The 12,043-nt window shown below is 54.0% G+C and overlaps 3 protein-coding genes across 3 annotated transcripts; 1 reads left to right on the forward strand and 2 right to left on the reverse strand.

Annotated features, from left to right (window-relative positions):
* Nucleotides 1–2,782: 2,782 nt before the first annotated feature.
* On the forward strand, nt 2,783–4,763 carry POSPLADRAFT_1065946 (hypothetical protein; the record flags this gene model as incomplete). The annotated part of the gene is made up of 2 exons (XM_024482020.1): nt 2,783–3,315; nt 4,308–4,763. The coding sequence occupies exons 1-2, from the start codon at nt 2,842–2,844 to the stop codon at nt 4,761–4,763; spliced, it is 930 nt and encodes a 309-aa protein (XP_024339707.1). The 5' UTR covers nt 2,783–2,841.
* A 657-nt stretch (nt 4,764–5,420) lies between these two features.
* On the reverse strand, nt 5,421–5,828 carry POSPLADRAFT_1056281 (hypothetical protein; the record flags this gene model as incomplete). Its single annotated transcript, XM_024480757.1, has 1 exon — nt 5,421–5,828. The coding sequence occupies one exon, from the start codon at nt 5,826–5,828 to the stop codon at nt 5,421–5,423; it is 408 nt and encodes a 135-aa protein (XP_024339708.1).
* A 2,654-nt stretch (nt 5,829–8,482) lies between these two features.
* On the reverse strand, nt 8,483–9,864 carry POSPLADRAFT_1046289 (hypothetical protein; the record flags this gene model as incomplete). Its single annotated transcript, XM_024478991.1, has 3 exons — nt 8,483–8,553; nt 8,741–8,778; nt 8,882–9,864. The coding sequence occupies 3 exons, from the start codon at nt 9,862–9,864 to the stop codon at nt 8,483–8,485; spliced, it is 1,092 nt and encodes a 363-aa protein (XP_024339709.1).
* Nucleotides 9,865–12,043: the final 2,179 nt, after the last annotated feature.

Genomic DNA, 12,043 nt, shown 5'->3' on the forward strand with positions numbered 1-12,043 from the left:
CAAGGCCAAAGCCGCCATAATCGCTTGGCTGATTCTTTTCAATCCTCCATCGCTCAATGGGCAAGGTACAAGATGACGGAAACAGCTCCGTGCTTCCGCAGATATCTCCCAGACTGCGCAAACATTTTCTGTACGTGTCACTGTCCGGATTCCAGTAATTCAACCGCAGCGCCTTGAGAGGAACTACTGATTAGCAGCTACGATGTTGATTTTGGGAGGGAAGCACCAACACCGTCTAGCACATCAAGAACATCTTTCACGATTTCAATCGAGAAATAACGCAAGGGCACGTAAAGAAGGGGTAAAGAGATGAATTCTTCAATCCTTGCTGCTGCATCGTCATCCGGCGCAGGCGATTGGAGAAGTTTGTTGATCACAGTAAGTAGATGGATATGTTCAACAGTGCTAAGTTTACATCGAGATCGTAAGTGTCATTGTAGGACCACCGCGCCAAAGATTGACGTGCTTACGCGGCTAAACCCATCCTCGTCATTTCTGCTTGCAGATCCATCATAATGGCCGGCGTCTGCTAGTTGGATCTTAGACCATAGACCTTCTCGCCGTCGGGTCAGACGTCTGAGCGATAGAGAAAATCTGGGCTTGGCAGGCTGAAAGAAGGGGCGGGGCAGACATTGTGCTCCCCGAACATAGGACATCTTATATTGCGACCGACACCCGAGTGTCATCGCCTCCTGGGGCTTGTATCCTTGCAACCCACGTGCTACTATCTGACAGGTGACATGTTGTTCAAGTCGCCCTTGTTCGAAGTAAGGCATACGACCGCCTGTCGTTTTGGAGCTGTAGTGGTCTCGTTGAATACAAGCCTCCGGTTCAGGCATGATGAGGTCTGACGTATTGTAGGGACATCAGACTTGTGTAACGCGACTGAACTACACTGACATGCCCCTTTTGGAAACAACGCGAAGTGAAGTATACCCAAAGTGAATATCTAAACCATAGCGGTGACCTCTGCCCGACTCGCCCGGATACAGCATTATCAATTGGCTCATCACGATACTGTATCGTAAGGATCGAGAACATGTTTCGCACACAACCGACTCTAGTGACTAAGAATTGATTCGAGCTATGTTACGTCGCTTTGATGCTGCTCGTCGACAATCACGGCCAGGATTTATTTTCAGCCTGGCTGCGCGTAATATTGGATCTGAGGCGCGCCCACAAGCGGCGAGGTGATGGAAGGCAGAGCATAAATACCGCGGAGTGCCAGCGAGGTGTTAGATCAACACCCCAGACATGTGCAAGCGCTCCGACATACGCGGCGAACCACTGGCTGCGGATTGGCCTTGAGGTTGGCGATGGGCACTCGAAGGTGCTCCAAATCCGGAGTGGTGATAGGAGACAGGACTACAACATTGAGGTGATAGCACGAAGTATACAGCGCGAGGTACCGGAATTTCAGCCAGGCCAGCGCCATTGTTTAGACGGCTTGTCCTGACACTGCTATGTGGCGCTAGAGAAGATCGACGAAGACACATGAGAGTGCGGTAACTCCAACAGAGGTCGCAAGTAGTTCAGCGACAGTCTCGGTGTCCTTGATCTTGGCACGAGGCGAAGACCCTGATTCCGCCCAACGTCTTCAAGAACTGCCAGTCGGGTCCGAAAATAAGACTGGTGTCGTTAATACTGAGACTCAGTTCCTCTAATGTAGGTTACGCGGAGAGCAACCTCGTTGAGCAAGCCTTGATAGTCCACATCCGTCTTCAGCGAGCGCAGGGTTCGATATGCAGGTAACAGAGCTACGTAGGAAGGATCCCTGGTATTGTGGTTAGCAATGTGGATGAACGTCGTCAAGAGTGCACGTTCCGTGATTACGTGCATGAGTGATTCAAAAAACAGATGATCGCTGGCAGCACCAGGGACAGGCAGGTGCTCTGGAGCAATGTGGAATTGTAGCCGACGCAGGGATTGACTGAAGAGGTGTATAATGTTGATATCGCCATGTTTCAAGTTGGTACCAGTAGAGCTCCTCAAGGTAAGGTAAATTGGGTATTCCATCGTTGGGACGCACCAAGCATGAGAATATGGCCCCCACAACTTGGTTGCTAATCGGCTAGGTGGCTTCTCTCGGGACGCATACAGCTTGAAGCGTGGAAAGTCGCTCTCGAACACACCGCGCTTCACAAACTCAAGTCTCAAGTTAGATGGGGTGACAGCGGATATCAGAAATCTTATACCGAGTCTCCACGAAACGTTGGGCATACTCGCATTGCCCTCATTGCTTGACCGAAGAGTATGTTGAGCAGAGGAAGCAGAATGTCCAGCCTTCTCCACAGTAAACGAACAACTGGATCTAAGAAAGGCTTGCATACCAGTGCAGAACTTGCTAACGTCGATTGGGCCAGGTTATCATCTGGGGTTGGCTAGCAGTGGGCAGTCATGTTTATTCCACCGAGGGGCACTACCCGCTGGAGTAGTACTCACAGCATGTTATTATGTCGGAATATTCGGTGCGCATGTATGTTGGAGAGGTGAGAAGGAAACACGGTCGTCGAACCTTGGCGACGTGTAGAAAAGGATGTCCCCCCGGGGAACAAGTCGAATTTGGCGTTGTATAATGCCGTAGCCAGTAAAGTGCATTCGCATGAGGAAAAGTACACCGACCAGTTGAGTTTGAGACAAGCATGAGTCGAGCTCGAACCAAGAGAGCTGGGAAGTAATCACGTGCCCTGTGTTTACAGACGCGTCGCGAACAGGGCGCGTTCTGATCTTGGACGCGTTCAACAGGGTCTCCTCACTCAAGCGGCAGATCGTTACCCGTCTTGTTCTCTGTACTCACCTTTTGTACTACCTGGAACCTGGGAATGCCTTTGTCCGTGCAATATGGACTTCACAGAGATCTACAAGCAAAGTGCCTCTCTTGTCTGCTTTTCACCCGGCACGCGGTTCCTCTTGACCGCAATCCAAGACAGACTCGTAATCCGACACGCTGAGACATTTCAAATAATTCGCACCTGGGCCATGGAAAATACTGGAACGCCGACTAGCCTGGTTGTTTCTAACACTGCCGCCGCCAAGATTAACACCAAAGGCGCAGACCCGAGCAAGGGTAGAAGAATCAACAGGAGTGGAGGCAATGAGGGTTCTGCAAGCGGGAACGAAAGCTGGGTCACTCATGCTGGCTGGTCTTGCGACTCGGAGTATGTGTTTGGGGCGTGTGCGAAGAGCGGGTTCGTGGAGGTCTTTCAAATGCGGGACGATGCATGGCGAACCCGCATCGACGCTGGGGCCGAAGGCTTGACGAAGGTTGAATGGGCGCCTGATGGACGCTCTATTGTCTGCTGGAGCGAATGGGGTGTATGTCCTCACACGTACAAGCATTCACAATTACCTCACCCAATGTGATACTCAGCTCAGAGTAACGATCTGGTCGCTAGTCACTGGTGTCGCGACGTATATTCAATACCCTGCGCATATCGAACGAGGTCTGTGCTATTCTTGCCCTTATTGCGCATAATCCCGATAATGCATGTAGGCCATGCTTTTCGCTCGGATGGACATTATCTCATCCTTGCCGAGCGACACAAATCGCGTGATACTCTCGGTGTGTATGACGCAGAGGCTGCGTATCGTCTTGTGAGGGTATGTTTTCCCTCCACTGTCTAGCTCCATGAGCCTATGCATGTGCGAGCTGACCATTAGGTCTGGTGTGTGCGCAGCACTTCCCCTTGCCGACTTCATCGCTCGCCGGTCTCTCACTCTCTCCTAGCGGTGGTCATGTGGCTGTATGGGAGAATTCATTAGAGGTAAGTGCCCTTAATATTGCAAGGCGGTTTTCTGAGGGTTTTCCTAGTATATGGTGCACATTCTGAGTCTGGCCGGGGACGTATTAGGAACATTCACGCCAGAACGTGATCCTGGCTTCGGTGTCCGCACAGTCGCATGGCATCCTGCAGGCCTCTATCTCGCGGTGCTTGGCTGGGACGACAAGGTGAGCAATGAAGTCCCTTCCGTGCATCGAGGCCAATACCAATACCTTTTTAGGTCCATGTTCTCGAAAATCTGACATGGAGCTCTGTTGTTACATTTGACCTGCAGAGCCGGGTTCCCGGCGGCGTGGTATGTTTTATCTGATAATCTCGCGCACACATCTCAGTCGTATCCCCGCCGTTGCTGACAGGCAGTATGGCGTGAGCCTGACAAATGGCTCGAAGCGACACACGGACGCGGGTTCCTGTCATGTGCGTCCACAAAATCCATGTACACACGTACACGCCTGACCTCCACCCTAAGACGAGCGCATCCAGTCGCCCCACTCACTCACTCTAGCCTCTCGAGATCGCACAAAGCCTCCGCCCGAGCTGGCCGTAGGGTCTCGCGCGAGTACCAGTGCGGACCACATCACGTGGAACGCGGACGGCAGCCTGCTCCTCGTGCGCTACGGTAGCGCACCGGACGCGGTCTGGCTCTACTCCTTCCCGCAACTGGGCGAAGGCGCCGCGTCAGCCACACGGCGACGGCTTGAGGGCCCGCCGCCCAAGCCGAAGCTGCGCACGGTCCTCGTGCACGCGTCGCCCGTCGCATCGGCGCGATGGAATCCCGTGCGCCGGGGCAGCCTCGCCATCTGCTGCGGCGGGGGCGCGCTGTACATGTGGAGCGACGAGTGGGTCAGCGAGGATCGCGCGGACGACCACGCACATGCGCTAGCGGACAGCCGGCCGGAGGGAGAGGAGGTTGCTGAGTGTGTCGGTGTGCCAGCAAGTAGGTCTTCCACTCATTATCGACCATGGACAGAGCGATTCTGAGTGACGTCTGTTGCAGAGAAATTTGCAACACATTCCATACGGTGGGCGCCCGATGGACGAGGGCTTGTCCTAATGGACCGAGAGACATTTTGCTGTGCATTTGAAGTCGAAGACGCTGACGACATCGAGCCACAAACGACGTAGACTTTCAATTGCTGGGAGCCGGCCTTGCCTTTCAATCTCTTGTATATCATTTGTATGGTGGTATGTCTCGCTTATGCTTGTATTTCCATTTCTATCGATCGGACACATTGTTTTGTAATGTTGAGTACTAGAAAAGGGCATCGGACGCAACAGCGAACGCCACTACAAGCAATTACAACAGATAGTTGTGCGATGGGAGGATAGCAACAAGACAGAGGAAAGATTGGGTCTAAGCATGCAAAAGAATGCAAAGGAGTGGCACGATCATCCAAGGAGATCAATGAGATAAAAGCGACAATAAATGGCCGAACAACTGGCCCAAAGTTCGTCTTACCATGGGCCTCTACAATCACTACGTCCGTGAAGTACAACCTGCGAACGTATGGTCAGTAGAGATACGAGAGGTTCACAGACGGCGCGTACAGAACGGAGAATGTTCCCGATCCAACGGAGTGTGTTTCACACGGGGACAGACTCAGGTCGCCGTTCACTGCGGCGGCCGACGTTGGAATTTCAGTCGGCCAACTGGGTGTTGCCATTGCCATAGGCGTCAACGGGAGTAGTGGTCGCGTTGTCATCGATGCCGGTCAAGTCGCGCGCGGAGACGACGTCCTTGCGCCGGCCGATGGTGGAGATTCCGTCGCCCACCTGGGTGTTGCCATTGTTATGGACGTCAACGCTGCGCGAGGCGCGCGCGGCGATGACCTTGCGGCGGGCGATCTTATCAATAATAGAGTTCGCGTGGCCGTCCTGGGTGTCGCCATTGCTCAAGACGTCAACGGGCACGGCGACTGTGTTGTCACTGATGTCGAGCAAGGGTCGGGTGAGGACGGGGGTGTCTGGCGCAGGAACGGCCACTGGCGCGGCAGCGGCGAGGAGAGCCAAACTGGCGAGGACGAGGGCGTGGAGGTTCAATTGCATGGTGCTTTGGGGGGAGGGAGAGGGGAAGGATCAAGGAATGTGATGAGTCGCTGTGACTAGGGGGAGTGGGAACGAGGACGTCTGCTGAGCCGGTAGCGGGGGAAGGGCTATTGACTCTGAGACACGAACCTGGACGAAGGGCGGTTTTATATCGCCTTGGTCGGCTCGTCCGCGTCAGTGTGTGAAGTGTCGAGAAGCGCATCCCGACTTGTGGCAAGCGACGATGTCTCGGGACGACGTTCGGGCGCAGTCATGCATCCATCTCGAATTGTCCTTGTGCGATCCACTTCCTCAGCTGGCGTACTCAGGACTCGGGGAAGGCGTCTGCAAGATACGCGAGCTAGTATGAGTTCCAGTAAGAGTGCAAGGTGTAAGACAACGCACCCCAATGGTATTGTTGGCTGCTGGCCGGTGATGCTCAACACGGACACTGAGTGCGCCGGTCTTCCATGCTGTCGATTCAATTTACTTGGACGGCCACAGCGCCGCCATGATATTGATCATCCGGTACTCTGCGCTCACCGGAGCCAATACGGTAGTGCTCAAAACATTCACAACAGGTGGCAAACGAAGGCCAGACAGGTATGGCAGGACAGCTGTCGGAGTGTTCATGCACTGTGTTCACATATACCGATGGAGACGGAGAGTTAAGACGTTACAGCAGGAGAGGATCTCCAAAGCTTCTGATCTGATGGCGGGAAAGCCATCCGCACGTCCGCAAATCCTGTAAAAACCGCAGCTCCAGGATGCACTGAACACGCGAGTGGTCCACGTACGATGGGGCGATAGGGGGACGATGTCCTGCGCTAGCTGGTTTGATGAATGCGGTGCGTGCAACTATAGACCTCGTTTATCACATAATCCTGGCACAATTCGTTGACTCATGGGATTCCAGATCGCGTGTTGTTGTGTACGATGAATGCAAGCTTGACAGATGGTTCACGTCGCGCGCGAACCAGAGCGGGCGGACGGGCGAAGCGGCGCGAGATGTAGCTGGATCGATGCTTCGAGCTAGCCTGGCATCCTCGAGAAGAGGCCTTCCGAGCAGGACAAGTCCATCTCCCTCTTCGCAACTAACGAATTCCTGCGCGCATGCACCGGCCCTTGCTTGGTACTACCAAGTTGGTAGACTCACACCAAGAGGAGTGCAAAACCTGAATAAGCCACACCGTCCGAGCGCACTCCAGGGACCCCGAAAAGTGGGTAACGAAGGGTCCTTCTATAAGTAGATGCATCAGGTGATCCACGCCATCTGCGTTTCCAAGTCCAACTCACGCTGTGAGCAGCCGGCGCATTCATTGTTATGTGCGAGGAACAGGTACATTCTCTGAGAATAAGCCCTATACAGTACTTGTCTGTATATAGTACACTTGAGGCGTCGATTATAAGTTGTATTGGTACCGTAGCTATCATCGTCTTGCACGTTTTGTTGGTCGCGCATCAGTACCATGCGCTGCGTCCAGGCGCGAACGTTTCAGCCGACGCGGTAACATACAGGTGCTTGCAGCTGCGCTGGGTTGTGGGATATACTTATGCGGGATTTTGTCATCTGGAATACCCAAGCACCGCTCCTCGTTGTCGCCGGTCAGTGATCAGCATCATGCAGCATGCTCTGCATTTCACCGGGTATTGGAGCTCCACCCTCGCGGCCGTCTGCTAAATATCTAGGATGCAGAGCTAGATATGTACTTTGATGTGCCTTCGAGACTCGAGAGGGCGAAAGGTGGCCTGGGCTAGAGACTCGTCAACAGAAGTACCAGAAAGGAAAAGTCCAGGACAAGAAAGCATCAGAAATAGTAAAGTATGCGCAAGATGAGGTACAGCCATAGAAAAGGCAAGATGAGCAGAGGCGCGTCAACTTGATTCAAGGCGACGCGCCTTGGACCGAGCGACACAACTCACGTGGTCGCGAACATCACACAAACGTCACGTGAAATATGGAATTGTTTTATAGACATTATTCAGGCGTGCACACATTCGAAAATTCATTTGTCTTCACTGATATTATGAGGAGGTATATAGGTATCGAGTGTACACTTTAGAGGAACAGAGTGCAGAATGTGGAAGAGTTATTCACGGACTGAACGGAAAACCTGCACGGAGCGCGTATTAGGACCCCGGAAAGTGGGTGGGTACCCACACACTGCGTGTTGTTCCTCTGCGCGCTCGCCTGACGCGCCACCGCTCCCAACAGTCCCACAACCTGGCAGCATTAATAAACGCGTCCGTGTGGCGCTGGAGACTCGACGAAGTCTATAAGCACTGCGCTGTACACTAATAGTCTAACAGAGGGCTCGCGGTAATAGCCAGGCGAGCATAGCACTAGTCTCCTGTGAGCAGAACGGGTTACATTTCCTTCAACCTACGCGGGCTCCGGATATCCATGTATAACCATAACACCCACGACACCGCGTCCGATCAGAGAGAGAGAGCGAACGATGCAGATGGAGCGATCCACTGCTGCGCAACCAGCACGCGTACTTGTTTCAGCCTCCAGCTGCTTTCAACTTGTTCAACGCATACAAAATAGCCCTTCTTGATGATGGTGTAAGCATCATCGATGGAATTCAGTTGCTGGGAGCCGGCCTTGCCTTGTAATCTCTTGTATACCATTTGTGTGGTGGTATGTCTCGCTTATGCTTGTATTTCCATTTCTATCGATCGAACGCATTGTTTTGTAACATCGAGTACTGGAAAAGTGCGCCGGACGCAACAGCGAATGCCACTACAAGCAATTACAACAGATAGTTGTGCGATGGGAGGATAGCAACAAGATAGAGGAAAGGTCGGGTCGGGTCGGGTCGGGTCGACGCATGCAAAAGAATGTAAAAGAGCGGCACGATCATCCAAGGAGATCAGTGAAACAAAAGCGACAATCAATGGTCGAACGACTGGCCAAAAGCTCGTCATACCATTGGCCTTCACGATCACTACGTCCGTGAAGTACAATCTGTTGATATATGGTCAGTAGAGATACGAGAGGTTCACAGACGGCGCGTACAGAAAGGAGAAGGCTTCGGGTCCAACGGAGTGTTTTTCACACGGGGACAGACTCAGGTCGCCGTTCACTGCGGCGGCCGATGCTGGAATCCCAGTCGGCCAACTGGGTGTTGCCATTGCCATGGGCGTCAACGGGAGCATTGGTCGTGTTGTCATCGATGCTGAGCAAGTCGCGTGCGGAGACGATGTCCTTGCGGCGACCGATGGTGGAGATTCCGTCGCCCAGCTGGGTGTTGCCATTGCCATGGACGTTAACGGGAGCATTGGTCGTGTTGTCATCGATGCTGAGCAAGTCGCGTGCGGAGACGACGTCCTCGCGACGTTCGATCTCGTCAATGATGGATGCCCCGTAGCCCACCTGGGTATCGCCGTCGTCGAAGACGTCGACGGGCAAGGTGATTGTGTCGTCATCGATGCTGATGAAGTCGCGCGCGGAGACGACGTCCTTGCGGCGGCCGATGGTGGAGACTCCGTCGCCCAGCTGGGTGTTGCCATTGCCATGTACGTCAACAGGGAGGGTGACCAAGTTATCGCCGACGCTGGCCAAGTCGCGCGCGAAGATGACTTTGCGGCGGGCGATCTTATCAATGATGGAGTTCGCGTGGCCCAATTGGGTGTTGCCATTGCCATAGACGTCGACGGGCAAAGCGACTGTGTTGTCACTGAGGTCGATCAAGTCGCGCGCGAAGACAACGTCCTTGCGACGGCCGATGGTGGAGATTCCGTCGCCTAGCTGGGTGTTGCCATTGTTGTTGACGTCATCGGGGATGGTGACCGAGTTGTCGTCGACGCTGACCAAGTCGCGCGCGGAGACGGCGTCCTTGCGGCGGTCGATCTGGCCGATGTAGGACAACGCGTGGCCTATTTGGGTGTTGCCACCGCTGAATACGTCAACGGGCAAAGCGACTGTGTTGTCACTGGTGTCGGCCAAGTCCCGGGCGAGGACGGGGGTGTCTGGCGCAGGAACGGCCACTGGTGCGGCAGCGGCGAGGAGAGCCAAATTGGCGAGGACGAGGGCGTGGAGGTTCAATTGCATGGTGCTTGGGGGGAAGTATCAAGGAATGTGATGAGTCGCTGTGACTGGGGGGAGTGGGAACGAGGACGTCTGCTGAGCCGGTAGCGGGAGGAGGGCTGTTGACTCTGAACACGATCTTGGACGAAGGGCGGTTTTATATCGCCTTGGTCGGCTCGTCCGCGTCAGTGTGCGAAACATCGAGAAGCGCATATTGCTTACGGCAAGCGACGGTGTCTCGGAAGGACGCTCGGGTGCAGTTATGCATCCATATCGAATTGTCCTTGTGCGAGGACGGGATTTGCTTCCTCAGCTGGCGTGTACTCAGGGAAGGCGTCTGCAGGATACACACGCTGCTGTGAGTCCCAGTAAGAGTGCAAGGTGTAAGACAACGCACCCCAATGGTATTGTTGGCTGCTGGCCGGTGAGATGCTCGACACAGACATGGAGTGCGCCGGTCTTCCACTTCCATGTTGTTAATTTAATATACTTAGACGGCGAAGGAATGGAAGTCTTCGTGGTTCTGAGCCGCATTGCGGCCGCAGCACCGCCATGTTATTGATCATTATGTACTCTATGCTCACCAGAATTAAGACGGTAGTGTTCAAAGACCTTTCATAGCAGATGGCAAATCAAGGCCGGACTGGTATGGCAGGACAACTGTCGGAGTGTCCATGCACTGATTCCGCATATACCGATGGAGACGGAGAGTATACAGCGGAAGAGAATCTCTCGAGCTTCTAATCTGATGGCGGGGAAGCCATCCGTATGTCCGCAAATCCTGTAGAAATCGCAATTCCAGGATGCACTGGACACGCGAGTGGTCCACGTACGATGGGGCGATAGGGGGACGATGTCCTGCGCTAGCTGGTTTGATGAATGCGGTGCGTGCAATTATAGACTTCGTTAATCACATAATCCTGGCACAATTCGTTGACTCATGGGATTCCAAATCGCGTGATGTTATGTACCATGAATGCAAATGCTCTTGACAGATGGTTCTTACGCGTAAATCGGGGCGGGCAGGCGGGCGAAGCGGGGTGAGATGTAGCTGGATGGGTGCTCAAAGCTAGCCTGGCACCCTCGAGAGGAGGCCTTCCGAGCAGGACAAGTCCATCTCCCTTCTCGCAACTGAAGAACCCCTACGCATGCACCGGTCCTCGACGTCGCTCTGTAAACTCACACTGGGCGTTATTCCTCTGCGCGCTCGCCTGACGCGCCGAGCGCTGGAGACTCGGCAAAGTCTATCGGCACTGCACTGTACACTGATAGTCTAGCAGAGGGCGCACAGCGCTGCGTTGCACGAGAAGTGAGACCGGGAGGAGACCGGCAGCAGAGAGCTTGCGGTCATAGGCAGGCGAGCTATAGCACCCACGACGCCGCGTCCGATTAGAGAGCGAACGATGCAGATGGAGCATTCCAAGGCTGCGCAACAGCAAGCGTCAACTTGTTTCAGCCCCCAGCTGCTTTCAACTTTGTTCAGCACACGCATTGCCGATGATGTGAGCATCACCGACGGGGGCCGAGGGGCGCATCAAAACTGGGCGATATGCGTGCGTAGAACGTCGGCGACAGAGAACTCCTGTTGGCGCAGGACGAGGGCGTCGGAAATCCTGGTATGTCGTGCACCGCAGAGAGCGTGAATGTGGTCTCCGTGGATTGGGCTGGAGTGGGCACGACGAGAGGCGACGGCGGGCAAGACGGATGGCGGACGGTACGAGGCGCGTGTGTGAAGCCTGAGCCAGCGCGTCGGTCATGTGATGCCAGCCTTGAGGACAAGACTCAGACGGCGACGGGCGTCGTCGCCCTTTGTGTTATGACCATCATCCTGAGCCCTTCTATTCACGTTGAGCAACGTGTGCGTGGATATACTCGTGTCGAATCCGCTCATCGATGCAACCAAGCTGCGACACTGGACGGGCGTTCGTAAGTATTCATAATCTCGAGCGCGTTCCGCTAGCTGTGCGTCCATACTCGAATACCCGTCTTGTCGCATATACTTGTAGCTTATTTTGAATGGATTTGGGTGTCCTCGGATGAGGCTGACGTTGTCGAATGTTCCTTGTATGTGTATCAGTAAATGCCGAAAGCTTGAGTGTTCGTGGTGGTCGCGCACCCAGCCAGGCTTACTTATAACCTCTTGGCTACGTCAACGACCCTAGCCTATACAAAATGTTTATGTACGTCTCTCCACTTGCGTGCT

This window comes from Postia placenta (genome assembly GCF_002117355.1).
Source record: "Postia placenta MAD-698-R-SB12 unplaced genomic scaffold POSPLAscaffold_6, whole genome shotgun sequence".
Lineage (NCBI taxonomy): Eukaryota > Fungi > Basidiomycota > Agaricomycetes > Polyporales > Adustoporiaceae > Rhodonia > Rhodonia placenta.